General features: G+C 34.8%; 1 protein-coding gene across 1 annotated transcript in view; it reads right to left on the minus strand.

The window, feature by feature from the left end:
• The window catches only part of SEMA3E (semaphorin 3E), a 278,611-nt gene extending 268,247 nt beyond the window's left edge, over positions 1-10,364 (minus strand). Inside the window, exon 1 of the mRNA XM_032276468.1 lies at positions 9,632-10,364. Coding sequence (XP_032132359.1) covers positions 9,632-9,746 — 115 coding nt within the window. The 5' untranslated portion in view covers positions 9,747-10,364. The remainder of the gene's footprint in view (positions 1-9,631) is intronic.
• Between the last annotated feature and the right edge of the window lie 8,596 nt (positions 10,365-18,960).

The raw sequence follows: 18,960 nt of genomic DNA on the forward strand, positions 1-18,960 counted from the left end.
CAAAATGCTTTACCACAATTGATCCATATTAGATGTTTTCTCTTCAGAACTCAATCATAGTATGATGTGCTAGAATTTACACCATCAATAATCTTTAAAAATATTTAAATTATATGCTAAATTGTTATCAATGAATAGGTACACTTTATATTTAATACAAAAATAAATAGATGATGGCAATATAGTTAGATATCTACGAATCTAAATATATTTATCAAGACCAAGGCTGTCATTTGGACATTCAACAACACCCTTAACATAGGGGATGATGCTAAAAGGGAAAAAATGAAAAAGGTAACATGAACTTGAGGCTCCTTTGCAGCATCCTTACACACACACAGCCCAGTGTTTTTCATAGTTGAGACTTCACTAAAAATGACCCAGAGGACTTGTTAAAACAGAGATTGCTGAGCCTCAGAATTATTGATTAAGTAGATCTGATTCAGCAGCTCCAAGGGAATGCTGATGCTGCAGTTCATGGACCACACTCTGTGTAGCATTTGTTTAACTCCAGTTTCCATCTCCTTTCTGCCCCTAGCTTGGAAGTGGAACAGAAGAAAATCATAGTAACATTATCTCCTGTGCAATGAGATTCAATCAAGCCTTCCTGCAGGTGAATTATTTAGCAGTAGCTCTGAACCTTATAAAAAATGAAGTTAGCCTTTATAGTTTTGTCATTTTAACCACAATATGGAAGCCAACTAAATATACATATGTTTTAATTCAGTAGATATCAAAATCCAGGATATAATTGTAGCCTTTAAGAATGATTTGAAGAAGTGAATTTATTCCATCCCCAAGGTCTTACAAAAAATATACCCCTGCCTTCAAGGAACTTTAAATATATTTTAAAACACTTACATAAATTAGAAAGTATTATAAGATAATTTCACAGCACCATATCATTCTTCTTTGTTATACATTTAAATTTTTTCCTACCAAAATTACACAAGATAGGAAAACAGTGTTCATTAGTCCCTTTATAATGATGAAGAAAGGAAGCCTCAGTTTAATGATTTAGCAAAAATAAGACAGCATCAAATAAAATATACTTAGATTAAAAAATTGTTAAGTCCATACCCTTTCCACTGCAACATACAAGTTTCAAGTGTTTTGGAGAAATGCTTTTGAAGCCTGGTAAGGAGAAGAAAGGAGTCCTACATTTCTAGAGTTGGAAAGGACCTGAGGCATCATGTGATTCATAATAAACTTTTTGACTCAGTGTTAGGAGAAAAGCAATCAGGAGGAGTAAACAGCTATACACAATGGGAGCACATTTCCTATTTGACTTTATTTCCACAGTATATCTTGAACTCGAAATTTAAAGCCCCCTCCGTTCCCATCATTTCCCGGGAAGGAACAAGTCAAGAGGGAAAGAGTCACTGTCCTCAGCTGACCTCTATTTTCACCCTCTTTTATTCTTATTTTCTTTGCTGCTCTTCTTTTCTGGTTCTGGAGTTGATCTGGCTACCTAAAATCAGCCCTGAGACTTATTCTTAGGGATTCTTTTCCCCCACTGTACGCTGTAAATGAAATCCCCTTTTTATTCTAGTTTCTCTAAATTAAAGCTCAAAACTCAGAGAAAATACACCAAAAGTACATAGAAATAGGTTTACATCAATAGTATTTTAGCTGACATTTGACTCAAGTTTAGCTACAGAATGCTTGGCTAGCAGGCTCTGCTCTCTCCTGTGCAGTGCCCTAATTCCTTTGCTCTCCAATTGCCACAGTCCTATGGTGCCTGTGAGCATCAGCTTCCCAGCAGAAAAACAGGTTGGAGAAAGAGGGCACATTGTCCTGGTGGCTAGTAAGCTATTTATTTAGTATTTCATTATTTCCTACCTCGTGGATTTCAGCCAATTTTCAATACCTGTCAAGTTTAAAGTTTTTCTAAAAAACTTAAAGGTTATGTTTTCTGCGTATTGTGTTAAATAACAAAAATGAAACAAATATCGAAGGGACACTGAAATCCAATGAAAACATATCTTTCCCTAAAAGCATGTTTTCTTTCCCCTTTGGCTTAAGGTGAGGAAGAAATCAAAAGTATTTATCTGGAAAAGCAGCAGGAGAAGAGGAAAAGATGAGGTGGGGCACCGCACGAAGGGGCAGTCAGGTACTTAATAGGAGAAAGGGAGGAGGGGGTATAGTGATAAGCCAGAAATGACAAGGACATCAAAAGATAGAAAGAGGAGGAGGAGAGGAAGAAGTGAAGAGAAAGAGGGGGAAGTAAAAAAGGAGGAAGGAAGTAGAGGGAAAGGTGGAGGAGACACTACAGAGGAGATGATTCAACTGATGTTGTCAGGAGGATGCCTGGAGGTCCCAGCTGTTTCACTGAATGCAGCACTGATGAGAAAGGTGAAGAGACAGAAAGCCCCAGCCATTTCTCTAACATATGTTATGCTAAAGGGACCATAAATAGTTGTCCAGGATTCCTTCTCATGAGTATTCCTTCTCATCCCACCCCTATCCCACTTTCCTTTGAAAAATACAGTTCTAAATAATTTTGTTTTATTCAGTTAGTCACTTGAGCACTTGTTGAATGCCTACTAAGTGTCAGGAACTGTCCATGGCACCAGATATCTTACCTGTTCATCTAAGGGAAGGCAAAGTGGGAGACTGTCTTTCACTTTCCAAGTAAACAACACATGCTGAGCTGATAGCTGCTTATAGGACACTGTTTAGTTTAACTTTAGGCAGTGTGGCCTGGCCTTAGTAATATTAGTTCTATTGTGCTTTACAAAGCTGGGCCTATAATTACCTTTGTTAATACTGTTTATTTTGTGGATTTGGTCTGTTGTCTCCAAGGTGCCATCAGATAAAATTCCAACTTTCCTAAAAGTATAAACAAAATAACTCTACAGTAACTTACAAACATGAGAGACATCCATATTCTTTGTTCCTTCTAGTTATCTACTCTAATAAGAGCTCGTTTTCATAAAAGGAAATCTTTGCTTTTAAGTAAAAATCTGATGATTAAGGATCCCTCTTCATCTTAAGTTGTAATTTAACAATTAGCTCATGATTGCTTTTAGAATGAAAAAGAAAACAGCATAGATTAATTCTCTCTGAATCTCATCTGATTTATCGAGCAATTTATCAAAAGCTTCCTAAGGGTTAAGTATTCTGCACATTAATCTGCATTATCTCATGTAATCCTTTCAAATTTTTGCAAATTATATCACTTTAAGATGAGAAAACACACATTCAGAAAGCCTAAGTAATTTGCTCATGCCATGCAGTCAGAAGCCAGATTTAAATTAGATATGCCTCATCCAAAGTCTAGGGTTTTTAGGCCACTGAAATTAGAATGTAAGAGTGTTTTCTAATACCTGGGCCCAAACTAGCTTCTATGTTTCCTATGCCAAGGGTATGAGCTAAATCCTTGAGCAGAGAATAGCGATGGCTGAGAGTTTAGGTACCAAGGACGGACGTGAAACACATTTCTGAGCCCCAGAAATCAGGCATGGCAATAGATTTCTCTTTTATTTTTTCATACCAGTAGTGGAGGTAAGTTTACCAAGGCAAAGGAGCCCTATGTTTGGAACATACTGAAGTAGGCGTTAGAACAAGGGCTGAAAGCTTCTTGAGTAGTCAGTTGTCTTGGTCACCATAGGCCCATAAGAAGGAAAGTTATCAATTCCACAGAGGTGTCTTTTCTTGAAATCATCACTGTTTTTGACCAAACATGTTCTCTTAACAATCAGAGACTGTAACACTTGTTTTAAATGTGATATGGAAATGTCCTGTTCATTCCTACTCTAGAATGCCCAGCCTATAAAATATCCAGTCTTATTATTATCATTCCTATTATGAGTGCAAAGAATAATGCTCACTTAAGGCTAAGGAATAACTAATAACACTGATGTTCTCTCTTATGCTTCCAATGTTATTTAAGACTTTACTGTGAAAAAAATTATGATCTAAATAACCATCATCCTTTGTATAGAGTATTACAAAGTGTCATATGTTACACTAAAAACTACTAACAACCTTGTGACCCTGTCCATTAAAACCAAGGAAATAATCTAAATCTTCATTATGTACTCTTTGGAAAATGTTATAAATGGTATAGTTTTAGTTTAGTTTTGTTTTTAACTCTCGGAGACTGAAATTATAAGACTTTAACACTGGGATCACTAAGTATGAAGGGGCATGCATGCATGCAAAGTGATATTTCTGGATTCCTGCAAACTAAATTCCTCTATTAAACCACAGAAAAGTTTTACATACAAAGATAAAGAATGACATCTTTGCACACACTTCCACTAAGTCCCAATGATGATTCCTTTAAATATCGTTGATGAAATAAAACTGAGTGAGCAGATTGTTAGCAATAATTTTCACCAGTAACAACCAATTTCATGGTTTGGTGCTTTATTATGTGGTCATAGAACTGAGGCCACCAAGTGATCTCATCCCAGAAAGAAACAGAGGCCCTCTCTATGTAATACTCTCAGCTCTGACTAGATGACAAATCTGACCTGGATAGCAAAATAACAATATGGCAACATAATTTTTTGAAAGAGTATTTCATTATGACATCATAACTGTTGAAAGCATTTATTAATAAAGAACAGGCATTGATTATATATTATGTATAGAATACTTTCCTTGTAAAGCAGAAAAAATGGTTCGATACACGCAAATTTTCCACTCCAAAATTGGCCCAGTTCATATATAAATTCTAGTGACTGTTTTTTTTAATCCTGACCTCCCCTCACCCTATTTCTATACTAAAAGATAACTGTTTCCCCCCTGTAAAATGCAACATCCAGATAAGAATTTAACAGTTCACAGAACCATTCAGTGACTTCTATATATCCAGATGCACTGATGTGATACATGGACAATATTTGTCTGTAGCAAATATAAAAACACAAATAACAGCACTATCTACAATTCTTATGAAGACTCTCTCCACAGAAAGCATATTTTGTATAAACCAGACTCAACAAAACACATTGTAACTCCTCGCAACTTATCCAGTGATAGTTTTTATAATATAAACTGTTTCTCAATAAATCCACCACTTAAGTCTCACTGACCCTCCCTGATGGAGCTCTGGGCACATAGACTAGGGTTTACTCCTGGGTCTTATTTAATCACTCTGCTTATGAATCATGTCTTATGACCAGTTTTTATTTATTGACACACAGAGATGTGTAACTAATGTCACTATTGATAATACCAGGCTATTGGATGAGGAACCAGCTATGAGCTGGGTCAGGAAAAACTGGCTCAGTCACTGCCTCATTTTTTATTTGCCTTGGATATAAAATAAATACCATGGCCTCCAGGGCGATCATTCAAATATTTACTCAACATTGTGCTCTTTTATAATTCTCTGTCAATTTTTTTCTTGTCAGTAGAATGAGTTCTAAAATATGTGTTGTAGACTGAATATATATAACAAATGGTTATATGTATACTACAGCAAAAAATATATATATATGGGCCATGAATCTTGGAAAATGCACAAAGTAGTCATCTTGTGAGTTGTTATAACTAGGGGTCAAAAGGTATGGAAGATGAGATTTGGAGTGAATGCAATCTATCAAGTTAAATCATATGTTTTTCTGCCATTTAAAAGCAACTTTATGCTGTCTTCCATATTAGCATTATCCTAGCACTTGTTGAAATCTAAGCTCATACCATTTTCAAGGTTTTTCTCTACAGGACATGTTTCCTTCCAATATTCTCACTTTGTATCAGTCTTCAGAAAACATCAATAATATAGTTTTTAGGTGATAAAGTACATTCACAGATACTATTGTTCCACTTGATTATCTCAAAAACCCAGTAAAACAATTACCACCCCTATTTTCAAACAGAGGAAACTGGGATGCAGACAATTAATTACCATTATTATAAGTGGGAGTACTATAACTGGAATAGAGGCCTCTGATTTCAAATCCTGAGCTCTCTGAACTATGATAAATCTGAATTTAATTGGTTACAATACCCAATACAGATACACTAATTAACACTCTCTATCTCAACTTCTATCTGCGTAAGTATATATTCCATGTTTAAATTTACATTTATAATGTTAACATATTTTAGGACTGATCTTCTGCCATATCTCTGCCTTTACTTAACTGTCTCTTTGCCAGCCATTCTAGGAGAACATGTCCTGCTTAAGCAGCCATTCTCCTTTATTTCTGCAATCGCATCCTTCCTTATTGAGACTTCAAACACCTAACCTGTCTGCCAAGCTCCCATGATTGAATTTCTAGGGGCTTTCCATGTACATTGGTATTTCTTTTTCAACATAGTTCTTTGCTTATTTGTTTTTTCTTCTCTGAGTTCCATTATCAAGAAGCTTATTTTTGCCTTCCCTGTAACCTCATTAGTGCAGCATGGTGAAAGATAAGGAGAGAACAGATATCAACAGAGGGAAGTAGATGAATCCACCAGGACTCTTCTCCCTTCATTCTCTCTTGCTTGGTTTTTGTCCTGAGGACCATAGTATTTTTCAAGAAAACGAAGAATATTAAAATTCTGCATTAATCTCACCAATATTACCCTGTTGAGCTGGGATAAAGTTAACTATAATGCATAACTATTCATGAACTTTGAAATATTTGTGCGATATAGCCAACTCAACTCAAATCTTGACTGAAAATCTTTACAAAGCAGGATAGCATCTTGCCATTTTAATCTTTGCTACATTTTTTACTTATTTACATAATTTACCTTGTAATTAAAAATGCATTAAAAGATAGATATATTGCTTCAACAAGCATAATTATCTCATCATTTCATTCATGAGGCTTGCCCTAAGCCAGTATATTTTCTTAATATTAGTGTGGAGTCAGATATTCAGTTAGAAGAGAGAGGAATTCAGTATCATCCCATTGGGGTACAAGGCAGTAGGAAATAAACTAAAAAATATTCCACACCTCATACCACCCTTCTACCTTGTCTCTCTTTCTCTGCCTTTTCTCTTCTTTAATCCTAATGATCCCTTCCTTTCCGGCTCTAGTTAAGAACATGTCAATTCCAGAAATAGTAATGGAGAATGGAGAGGAGAGGAAAAGGGCAACTCTCTGGACATTTTTTTTTCCTGAACATATTTTATATAATTTAACTCAAGCTTTGTATATGATAAACTTTCTCCTTCTCCTTGGGAAGAAACAATAGGCTTGTATTTTCAAATGACATCTTAAAAGTGAAGAATATGAGAAAAATGCCTGCCTTTCTCCCATACAGCTGAGATCATTACTGTGAAAAGAATTTCTGAATTATCCTAATAGGCTACCTCCAGGGAGCCTCCTGGATTTCCCTGCTGGTGGTCAGGCAGCAGTGCAGAAGTGCTATATTACATATACCTAGTGCCTCTTATATTGAAAGATTATACATTCATTTATAATATTAATTATCTTAATTCACTCATTACTAAACATTTGCCATTACTGACATAATTCAAGACAGCAAAAGATTAATCTGTAATATCTTTTTCCTAGTTTTTGAAGATCTCTAAAATATTCACTGAATTCCAGAGTGTAGAGAGATAAATAGGTTGTTCATATTGTATTGGTGGGACTGAATATCCCTGCTCTGACAGTATATATGCTCTTCTTTTCACTGAGGCACCTGAGGTGCAGTAGGCATTTGTTGCTTCAGGTAGCATCTCTAGTGTGCTCTCTTAGCTGACTTTACTAACTAAATTGCACAAGTAGGAACATTCTATTTTCAAGTAACTCTCTCTATACCGCCTTTGTACAAAAACATAATATTGTACATTTTCAGCTGGTTCCATTAAATTCAAAGGTTAAGAAAAGCCAAAGGGAAATCCTGTGGGAGTTTTCAGGCTAATGTACACACAGATACTAGCAATTTTACTCTCACACCATATGACACCACTCATAAAATCAGTTACAATTATTTCTTTGATTAAAAGTGACATAATAAAGATGAACTCAATAACAGTATTATGCATAGCATTTACCTGTATCAGAGAATTTTGGCATTCTCTGATCAAATTATTAACTCTCTTATGAAATATTAAAATGTGACCTATTGAAAAATACACTGATAGTGAACCATGAAAACGCAAGGAGCCCAATAATATGGTATAAAAGTTAATACTAGATATAACAGAATTGTAGCTTGCAAAAACTGGCAGCCTATCCACTTGTCTGCACAAGAAAAACAATCAGTTTATATTTTTGCATCTTATTTGTCCATATTCCATCACATCAAATTTGTTCATCTTGACTCTTTGATGATAAACTTCTTAGAAATAGGCATTTTGATACATATCATGATACATCTTCCCAAGTTAAAAGATTAATGTTAATTCTGGGAACTATATTTTAAAGACTTTACTAATTTATTATCAATGTATTTCTTAAATTTATATTTTCTACTGAATCATATTATAGGAAATCTATTTAAACTAAAAAAAAATCCATAGTTTTAACTATTCCAAAAATGAAAAATTTCTATAGGCAACATTTACTGAAGATTGTCCAATGAAAAGACAAAAAGGCCAAACATGTCACATAAAACTGAGGACTCCCTTTCTGTTTCTCCTGTTAAATGTTCTACCTACACTTAGAAAATACAAGCTGCTGTTCTTTCTACAGTAGGGGACAGTTTAAAAGCTTACACAATTGAAAAATGATTCTTATGTAATCCTGAGTATTACATCTGCTATCTCTCTCAATGTCTCAATGGCTGGTGGTAGTAAATACTTCTTTGCTGACAATTTATTCTGAATGTATTTTCAGTCAGCAAAGTCACTTTCTCTGAGCATGGTTTTGTTTATTGTTTGTTTGTTTATAGGAGGAATTACCAAACCTATTCATGACTGACTTGTATTGGCCCTGATGTAAATTCTATCTTTTAATCATTTATTCATGAGTATGATGTTGCTTTACAAGACATATTGCAGAATGAAATATTTAAACATTCTGTTAGATCTTCATTAAGGTGATATAAATTTACATTAAAAATGCTAGTGAATACTAATACTTCAATTAATATTAGCCATTTTACAAGCATTGTCAATAAACTATTTTGCTTTGCCACACATGAAAAAAATCTAATAATCAATTCAACTGGAAGGCTAATTTGTACTTGTTGTTAATCACTTTAATTACATGATGACGACTTAGTTACCATGGGTAGGACATCATTTTTCTCCTCAGGAATTTTCTTTTCTCCTCCTTTTACCTCCATGATGGAAACAAAACAAAACAAAAACAAAAAGAACAAATTGCACCCCTATTTCTATAGCGCTTCCCCAGCATCCTTGTTTCTCATATGCATAAGCTGGTATTTAAATACCTACTGTTAACTTGGTGGACTCAGCCTCCCAAGGCTATTTACAACCTGCTTCCTCCCTTCCTGTGTTCAGGCTGCCAGTGAGTGAACTCCTCATTAATAAAATCCAGTATTTACAGGCAAAGATAACATCTCGAAGTTGACTTGTGATTTTCACTGTTTTCAGATGAGGTGAATATGACATATTAATCAGAAATACTTAGAATTTTACGTCAGTTTTGCAATACATTTTTTCAGGTGCATTTTAGAGGTCTTTGAAGACCATAAGCCTATGTTAAGCTACTTTTTCTTTCTTTTTTCTTTTTTTTTTTAAACAAAAGGATCTGGAAAGGTAACCTACCTTTATGTGACAGGCGTAACCGGGGGTGGGTAGTATCAGCTGTGTGACCTCCTGTCCAAAGCTCCAGTAAGTAACCCCACAGGAGCAAGGTGATAATGTGCCCCGCGGATGCCATGCTGCCGTGTTCACCGTTCAAGCCCTCGCTCCTCACTTTAAGGAGGGTCTGAGTTTTACTTAGGACTTCCCTCCAGGGGCAGCGTGCGAGAGGCTTTGTCAGAAATCGAACGCGTTGTCATCAAAACGCACAGTTCCGAAGTGCCATTTGTCAGGCTGTATTTGGTTATGTAAAACCTTTCTTTCCTCAGGACAGTTGTTTATAAGCCGGGAGCAAGAGGACATTCCAAAGAGTGAGTCTTCAGAGCCATGTCCTGTCTAGAGCTCTCTTCAGCAACTAAGCCGGTAGATTCAGGAAGAAGCTGTTTTTCAGTCACTTAGGCAAAGCTGTTCATTCAGGAAAAAAAAAAAAATAAGCCCGAGCACACGCACTCCCTCCTCCCGTGGAGCTCCTCTCTTCGGGCTCCTGAAAGCCTCTCAGAAGTCAGCCTCTTGCACTGACTTGCCAAATTGCTAGTTTTAATTCACCTTTCACCTTGCTAATTAAAAGCAAGAAGTGCCATTCCCTCTAGGAGTCGCAGGATCCACCCAGCAGGGATGCAGTCTGTCAGTGGCTGTTTACAGGAAAGTTCAGGCAGGGTTGAGCAGCGTACTTGCTGTTTATAGGAAGTATTTCTGGTCCACGTGCCCCGCGCCCATCCTCCCTGGCAGTCATAATAGGCCCCACGTTACTCAGCGACAGGAGAGAAGTCCACATTTTGATGGGGGAAATGGGAAGACTGGGAGGGGTGATGATATATAACAGGCTGATTATTTAAGACTAGGTGACAGACAAGGATGTGGTGTCAGAAAGCGCTTTTAAACTCTCTCCAAGATAAAAGCAACTTCTTTTTAAAATAATCTATTTGTAGCCATCCAGGATGCAAATTCAGTTTTTCACTGTTGTCATATAGATTTTTTTTACAATTAAGTCTTTTTTGTATTGTTTATATCTTAGGAACGTTATTTTTAAACTCTTTTAAGAAAAGTGTGTTTCAAGAGCCTGAAAAAAAAGTTCACCCATGAGTGTCTCATAAATTATTTACTTAAGCAAATTCGTCAAATGAAATTAAAAGCAAATCTTTTTTCCTAAGCAATTTCTAAATTTTACTTCAAATTTAAGAATGTGGAAGTAATTTTCTCCCAGGTAACGGAACAGGTAAAGTTGAGATTCACCACCCAAGGGATTTCTGTAAAGCAGGTATTAGAAACTTAGGATGTGAAATATCTTAAGATTCAGAGTTTATTTTCCAAGACACTGTGTTTGTGTAAATAAGCTTAACACAATAGCTCAACTTTACAATCTACCTTCAATCAATCTCAAAAACCAAGCCAAACACTCTGGAGCTGTTGGCATGGAAATGAATGGTATTATGTTAAGATACCGATAAACTTGAATAGACATTTGGTTTCATAGTGGAGAATTAAGTGGTAAACAATGATCTCAACTATGATTTCTTATTCTGTATTTTAAATGCTAATAGTTAAGAACACTTTTTGAGAATTATGGTTTAAAATCATGAAGCTATAACAAAAAGATAACATAGGTCACCCTGATATTTTGCATTATATAGAAACAAATGTACAGCTAGGCATTCTCTACCCATTTTTTAATCATGATATGTTCTTGTACAAGCAAAGTATTTTTAGCAAAATGTAAATGTCACTGGATGTTATAAATAATTAGATTTCCAAAGTCTACAAAAGATAGCAAACTCTAAACGTTATTTAACAGTAAAACAACATGAAGTATTTAGAGACTTTTAACCTGGGATGACTGCATATTTTAAAAACCAGTCTGATGAGCTACAGACCTAAAGGTTGCTCTACATGTGATATACTGTACTTTCAAAAGTCTTTTGCTTTCTTCTAGGATGGAAGTAAATGACAAAATAAATAGCAGCTTTTATATGTGTTATCTAATAGTGGGATTATAGGAAAACTAAATGTGGTACTTATTGAAATTCATGGCTACTCTCACATAACTGAAATTCAACTTAAGATTGCACAGTGCCTGTCCTAACTCTACTATAGAATGAGACGTGAGACCTTACAATATTTCATTAGTACACAAAATACACACCTCTAAAATATTGACAAGATAATAAATGTTATGCGCAAAAAAAAGAAAAAAGAAATAAAAAGAGAATAAATGTTATGAATGCCAAGATTTGCCTTCGGTTTTAAGTGTCATCCTTAAGATTAGATTGGAGCAATTTAGACGTAAGTGCCAGAATAATAGATTCTTTAGATTCCTCAAAATGTGCTTTGGCTTATATGCCAGTCGTCACTGTCCTTACTTATTTCTTTTAACTCCTCTGTATGTCCTTCTATTTTTATCTTTATCCTACAGAAAATATGTAGATGATGCCAAAAAATGACTACTGAGAAAACTAAACATCCAGAACTATCCATAGCCTCAGTTTCCCCCATGTGGCATTAGCATTGGAATAAAGAGTCTTTGGGACAAGATTAGTCACTTATATCATAAAATAAAACAAGAAGAATCCTCAGAAGCATAGTCACCACATAATTCATCATCTAAACAAGACATTTTTTGAGAATAAAAGAGGCTTCTATTAATAATTACATGAAAATGCCGGGCGCGGTGGCTCAAGCCTGTAATCCCAGCACTTTGGGAGGCCGAGGCGGGTGGATCACGAGGTCAAGAGATCGAGACCATCCTGGTCAACATGGTGAAACCCCGTCTCTACTAAAACTACAAAAAATTAGCTGGGCATGGTGGCACGTGCCTGTAATCCCAGCTACTAGGGAGGCCGAGGCAGGAGAATTGCCTGAACCCAGGAGGCGGAGGTTACGGTAAGCCAAGATCACGCCATTGCACTCCAGCCTGGGTAACAAGAGCGAAACCCCGTCTCAAAAAAAAAAAAAAAAAAAAATAATTACATGAAAATCAATAATAGCACAGACAAATGACAACATCAAGATCTGAACCCTTGGGAATTATTTCTAGATACTCTTGGAAAACACAGAAATAGAAAATTTTTTAAAAAGCTGACTTACCACCAACAGTGAGGGAAGAGCTTTAGTGGACTGAAAAGCTTTGGTGTTGCCAACAATACCAGGTGATACTACTGTATTTGATTTAAGAGGATCGAGGCTGGCAGTTTAAACAATGTCAGACAGCAGGGAAAACCAGGTGAGAAGATAACTGCCAATTATGAAGGTATTGCTTGCCAGGTCAAGGGTTTTATTCCCAAATCTCTCATTCTTGCTAGCCTTACATTATTGTATGAAGAGCAATCTCAGTCTGGTAGAAAAAGGAAAAAAAGAAAATTAGGTACTCATCAGAGTTCCAGTCTCCCCCATGATTGTTTCCATCACTGGTTCTTCAATTTCAACAGCAGAAAATCAACTAGCTTCTAGAGCTAGCCTTCCCAGGAGGCAGTCCCATACTGTCTGCTGCTGAATCAATGTCAGGTGCTTGTTACAGAACAGCTTGCTACGCCCCACCTCATGTTCCCAGTTTGCCTGAAATTTCACGTGCTAAAATTTCTGTTTAACAGATCTTCCTTTAGGCCAGGGTTACCCAAAATATTAGACATCTATTTGCCACATTCACCATTTTTAACATAATGATTAGTGTCTGCAATTAAATTTATATAAAATGAAACCATTATCTCATAGGCTTGATGCCCTCCTTGTATTTTTCAAATACATGCAAAAACCAAACAATTGTTAACAGTTTATTTCTGCATCACCTAAAATTATCTTGCATACTGTGGGAGACAGTACTCATCAATATTCCCTCAATATCATATCATCAATATTCATTCCTGGGCATATGGGAGACTATGCTTTCCAGCTCCTTGGCAGTCATGTGAATTCATTTGACTAATTCTAGCCAAAGAAATATGAGCAGAAGTGATGTGTACCACATCTGGGCTGAAGCAGTGAAATATTCCTAAGAAATTATTTGGTCTTTCTGAAGTCTTTTCTGTAGCAAAAGAAGAGGACTTATGTTGAAATGGTGGCACGATGAAATTGAATCATGTTAGATTACTGAATCACAGCTACCCTGGAAAGTTACTCAGACCCACAAGAGACTTTGTATGAGTGGAGGAAACATGTTATGTTAAGCTATTTCCTTTATTTGTTACCACAGCAGAGCAGAACCTCTCCTGACTAAATGAACACACTGTACCTACTGTGCTTTAGGGAACATGCTTTTGGACAAACTTACAGCATTAACCAGTTGCTGATGGTTTATTCCTTTCTAAACTCACTTCAGCAGAAGTTATTAATACAGACAGGGAGAGATGTGGTTACTTGAGGGCCAAGTAAGAGGTAAAGTGATTCCCTGTGCTCCTTGTAGAGTGGGGTGGAATATGCCTTTAGCCTTTCCAGTTGAACATTTACCCAAAAATGATGACATATACATTATTTGTAGGTGGACAAAATAACATAGTACTACATCTGAAGAACATTATGATTAAAAGCATTAAAAAACCAAAGTATAAAAATAACAATGATGATAATCCTTTTTATAACTAAAGACACAAATACATAAATTTTATAAATCTATTAAGTGCTTAAGATACTTGGATAACATAACTTCTCTGTGGTAGTTACGGCATTTCAGCTTCACTAATCCCTCTTCTATTCCTGCTAGCCCTGCTATCTCAATGATCTCCAGTCTGGAGCACCTCAAAAGTCCCACTAATGAGACCAGCTGTTGTTGCTACTGCCACCATTGCTGCTGCTGTTTACAGATCAACCAAGACTGCTGATGCTTTTGTTAGTCATTCTATTCAGATACCTTATATCACAGAATCTGTAAAGGATCTAGAGTCTGGATTGACTGTTTTCCACATTCAGTGATTCAGGCAGATAAGGACAGATAACTACATTACTCCTGATTTCTGTGTTACTAAGTATAGGCCCAGAGAATGGCATTCCATCAATTAGTACCATATATACAATCCAATCATTCACCTGCCTGAAAGACATTTGGATAATGTCATTCTGATGTTATCATTTGGATGGCTGACAATTCAAAAAGTTGGCCTTGTATTTTTCCATTTTGACCAGCTATTCTAAAAAGCAAAATAGACTCATAAAATTGCTCTCATAAATTTTAAAATTCTTTGTTTCTGATTTATACTAGGTTTATTCTCATTTTCTTTTAGGTCTTTAATAATAATTAAAAGAATCAGAAGAAGATTTTGAGTAAGTGCAAGCTTTAATGAGCTCTAATCAAATCTGCATGCTTTTTTAGGGCAAAATGAAATGATTTAAAATGTTAATTCTCAAAATTCTTTATAGTCCCTGGGAAGTTTTCCTATACTCTTCTTTACAGGTTAAGAGAATTCCTTAAAGAGGTAGAACCCAATCAGGTGCTTTGAAAAAATATAACAGAAACTTCTATAATATGTTAGAATTGATGGGTTTCTATGTCTTTTGTTATACATATTTATAAGTTATTGATTGCACCAGTGGTGAATTGGTTATATCACTGTTACTCTCAACATCTAGCACTATACTCCAAACTGATTCCACTTTAAAAGAATTTAAAATAATGATTTTTGTTGTTTTGTTTTCTATATGCTAAGCAGCATGGAAGGCATATTCATATAAAATCCAATTAAACTCAGAAAATCACTCGATGCAATAGGTACGACTTTTATTGTCACTTACCCAAAACAGAATGTAGGACACAGATGTTAGTAACTTAACGTGTTGGTTAACTGCTTAGTTAGTAACTTGCATGAAGTGAAACACCAGTAAGCAGCACAATCGCCATTTTAAACCCAAACACCAGGGTCCGTGTTCCAATCATTTCAATTTTTTTTTTCCAGAAGATATGATTTAGGAAAGACTTCATAATAGTTCTCAAACACTATACTAGCAGGAACCTATCTTTAATAAATGGAATAATAGACTATATATAGTTTTAAAATAAAAACCTCTCAAAGCAGTTGGTGCTTCAGCAATCAGTGTCTGTGACTGAACTCACCAAATAAAGCCCCATATTCCAGGTTGTGTCAGATGGCAGAACACACTCTACATGATTTCCAGAGTGATCAGCTGCACACGTATTAGTGATCTGGTTAGTTAATCGAATACTGACCCTTGTAGGCTATTGGGTTTTGACTTGTCTTTTAGGCTTGGCAAATAGGAATAACAGTAGGACTAAATAACGTAGGCAAAATTATTAAAGAACAAAATCCTAAGGGAACTAAGAAAAGAAATGTTTTAAGGAAAGTTGTCAGGTGATAATGGTCATTCTTATTTCTGGAAATATATATACATATGTAAATACGTAAATAAAAAATGCACACAGAGAAGGGCACATATTTCTGGTTATGGTCACAAAAGAAGAAAGAAGTTTCCAAGAAAGGGATTAAGGGTAATAAATCACTTATACATAGTTACTGATGTTTAGATTATTTTGTCCAAAAGATTCCGACATTTTCAAACAATGTTACCACTAATGTACCTAAAGACAACATTTTATTCTCTGCCCACTTAAGAAATTGACTCATTATTAAACCAATAATAAATGCCATATACTTCAGTAAAGCAGTTATCCACTGATTTCTTTAATCTTGTTGTAGACTTTAAGACTGCCCATATTTTTTTTTCTTCCTGGCAATAAGTGATCTAATATTTTGACAGGCAGTTTCTGAGTTGTATATTTGAAAATAAATGAGGGAGGGAGGGAGGGAGGGAGGGAGGGAGGGAGGAAGAAAGGAAGAGAAGAAAGAAGGAAGACAGAGAGGAAGGAACATAAATCATAATTCAGTGTAATAAATGTTTAATTTTTCTCTTCTTTTTTTCAAGTCTCGAGTCCTCTTTCATGTTATCTATAATCTCCATTAAAACTGCCTCTGTTAATGCCATAACCAAACCAGTTGGTATGGAGTGATTTATTCAATAAATATTTATTGGGTGTGTATTATTTACAAGGGCTTAAGGTACTTAGATACCACACAGCAGTTTCTTGTTAATTATTTGGAGAACTTCTTTAGTTGTTCAGATTTTCTTGATAGAGGATGAAGGTCCAATTGTCAGCGTAAAGTAAAGAAAACAATTGTATTCCATTATGAAAGAAGAGGAAGGATTTTAGATACAACCAGTACAATTATCCATTAGTCAGTTGGCAAAAAAAAAAAAATAAGCAAAATGGTGAAATATTTTGTAATATTTTATAGTATTTTCTATTGTCATACAATCGACAGTGAGATGTAAAATTTTATACCTCACATAAAACTGACATAAACTCAATGAATATACCTGTTTTACATTAAAATAATGGAAACATACATTAACTTTAAAGTTGTAAAGAATATGACAGAAAATTGGAATATTCAAAATAAATTATATTTTGGCTTTGAAAGTGAATTTTATAGTTCAAAGGAATCACACTGACCAAGGAAAAAACCTGGCAGAAGGCTTATGAAGCTTCTTCTCCCTGCCCTCCATGATTCCCTAAGGACTTCCTTTCCTTAACATCATTCAAAATAACCATCCATTGAAGAGACAATACATGGAAAAAAGAATATGATGTTGAACCCATTGGCGAGATCCCAAAATTGGAACAAGAAATCTAAAATTATTATTTTTGTCAACTTTTATTAGGCTTTACTGTGATTTCCACAAATGATTTGGCAAATCATTTTGTACACTAACCAGATTATTGTATATGAGCCAGATTTTACATAAGGAAGGATTTCAGATACAGTGCCTTTTTGTTTGAATTTGTTGTTTCATTGTTGGGGTTATTTTTGATGGGCGATCTGAGAGGTTACTTGGCATTACGAGGTAGTTTTGGCTTCTCATGTTCCAGTGCATAACACTAGCACCATGTGGAGGCCAGGACTGGTACTACATGCTTTTAGTTGTCAAAATATAGTTACAAGCCTATCTGTGCTCACAATTTGTTTCTTATAACAAAATTAAGAATTTGCTGTATTAAGTAAGTGTTAATGTGACACTTTATGTTCTGAAAATAGCTAGTTTTCAAGAAAAGGTCTTTCCAGTTAAGGGGGAAAATTTTTAAGTGTTAGCAGTAAGAATTCTGTTCAGGAAATACTGCTTAACAAATGGCTCAGAATGTTTAAAAGATGACCATAAATATGTCAGAAACAAAGATGATAAATAGACAAATAGGTTTTCTGAAAACGTGTTGATGAAAATTTAGCAAACTCAGCTGAAAATTTAGTTTAGAAAACTCTAAATTTAATCAGTCCTGATTTTTAATTATTGTGTCTCATACTTAAAGCATCTCTACTGTTACTGTTACAATGAGTAACAATATAATTGCAGCATGTTCTCTTTGAATAATCACCTTTATAGCAGGAAATAAATAATGCAAAAATATGAACAAAAAACATAAACTGCTCTAACCCCAACCTCATTGCTCTTAATTGCCAAAAAATAAAACAAAATAAAATGTCTTTCCCTTGAGATCTAAATGGAAAAAATATTTTCAACCTCGAATTTCATTTTGTATTATATAGGACTAAGAAATTATCATGTTTCCAAAAAGAAATTAGTGTATGTGTGTAGAGCTATGCCTAAAATTAATTGCAGGAGAATTTCAATGCATTGTTTAATAATCTCAAGGTAGATCACTAGTCATTGTTAAGAAAAGTTATAAAAATGGAATTTCAATTAAAACTGTACTGAATGAAATTTTAATAGCTAAGTAAGAAAAGCAAACTGGTGCATCATGTTTGTACAATAAAATTAATAAGAGTTATGCAGGGGTAAAATGATAAAAAAAATAATGGCTTTTACAAATAAGGGTGAAAATCAATTTAAAGATTTCCTGAGTGATACAAGTTTTAAAATGAAAGTTTATCTTGAAAAATTCTTTACAGTATTAAAACCATGACATATTATTCATTTCTCATGACAAGTTACAAATTTATAGAAATTCATTTAGAGTTCCAGAATGCACTATTTCCTGTAGTTTTTAAACTATAATGATATTAACATTGACATTTGATAAAAATCATTCAAGTATAAATTTTCTAAATAAGCAATCAAGTTAGTTACATATTTCTTCTAGAATTTTTCATTTTTTTTCCATTATTCAGTATACGATTTCTTCTTATCTTTCCTACATAATCAAATGATTCCTCTTTATTGGATAATTCCCAAACAGCATAGAAAAAAATGTAGTCTCCCATCATAAAAATAAATCTCCCCCTAATCTTTCTTATCCTTCAGCTAAAGATTCATTTCTGGTTCCAACTTATAGTTAATTT

The sequence above is a fragment of the Sapajus apella genome, unplaced genomic scaffold, assembly GCF_009761245.1.
Source record: "Sapajus apella isolate SASKATOON/1434 unplaced genomic scaffold, GSC_monkey_1.0 scaffold7, whole genome shotgun sequence".
Lineage (NCBI taxonomy): Eukaryota > Metazoa > Chordata > Mammalia > Primates > Cebidae > Sapajus > Sapajus apella.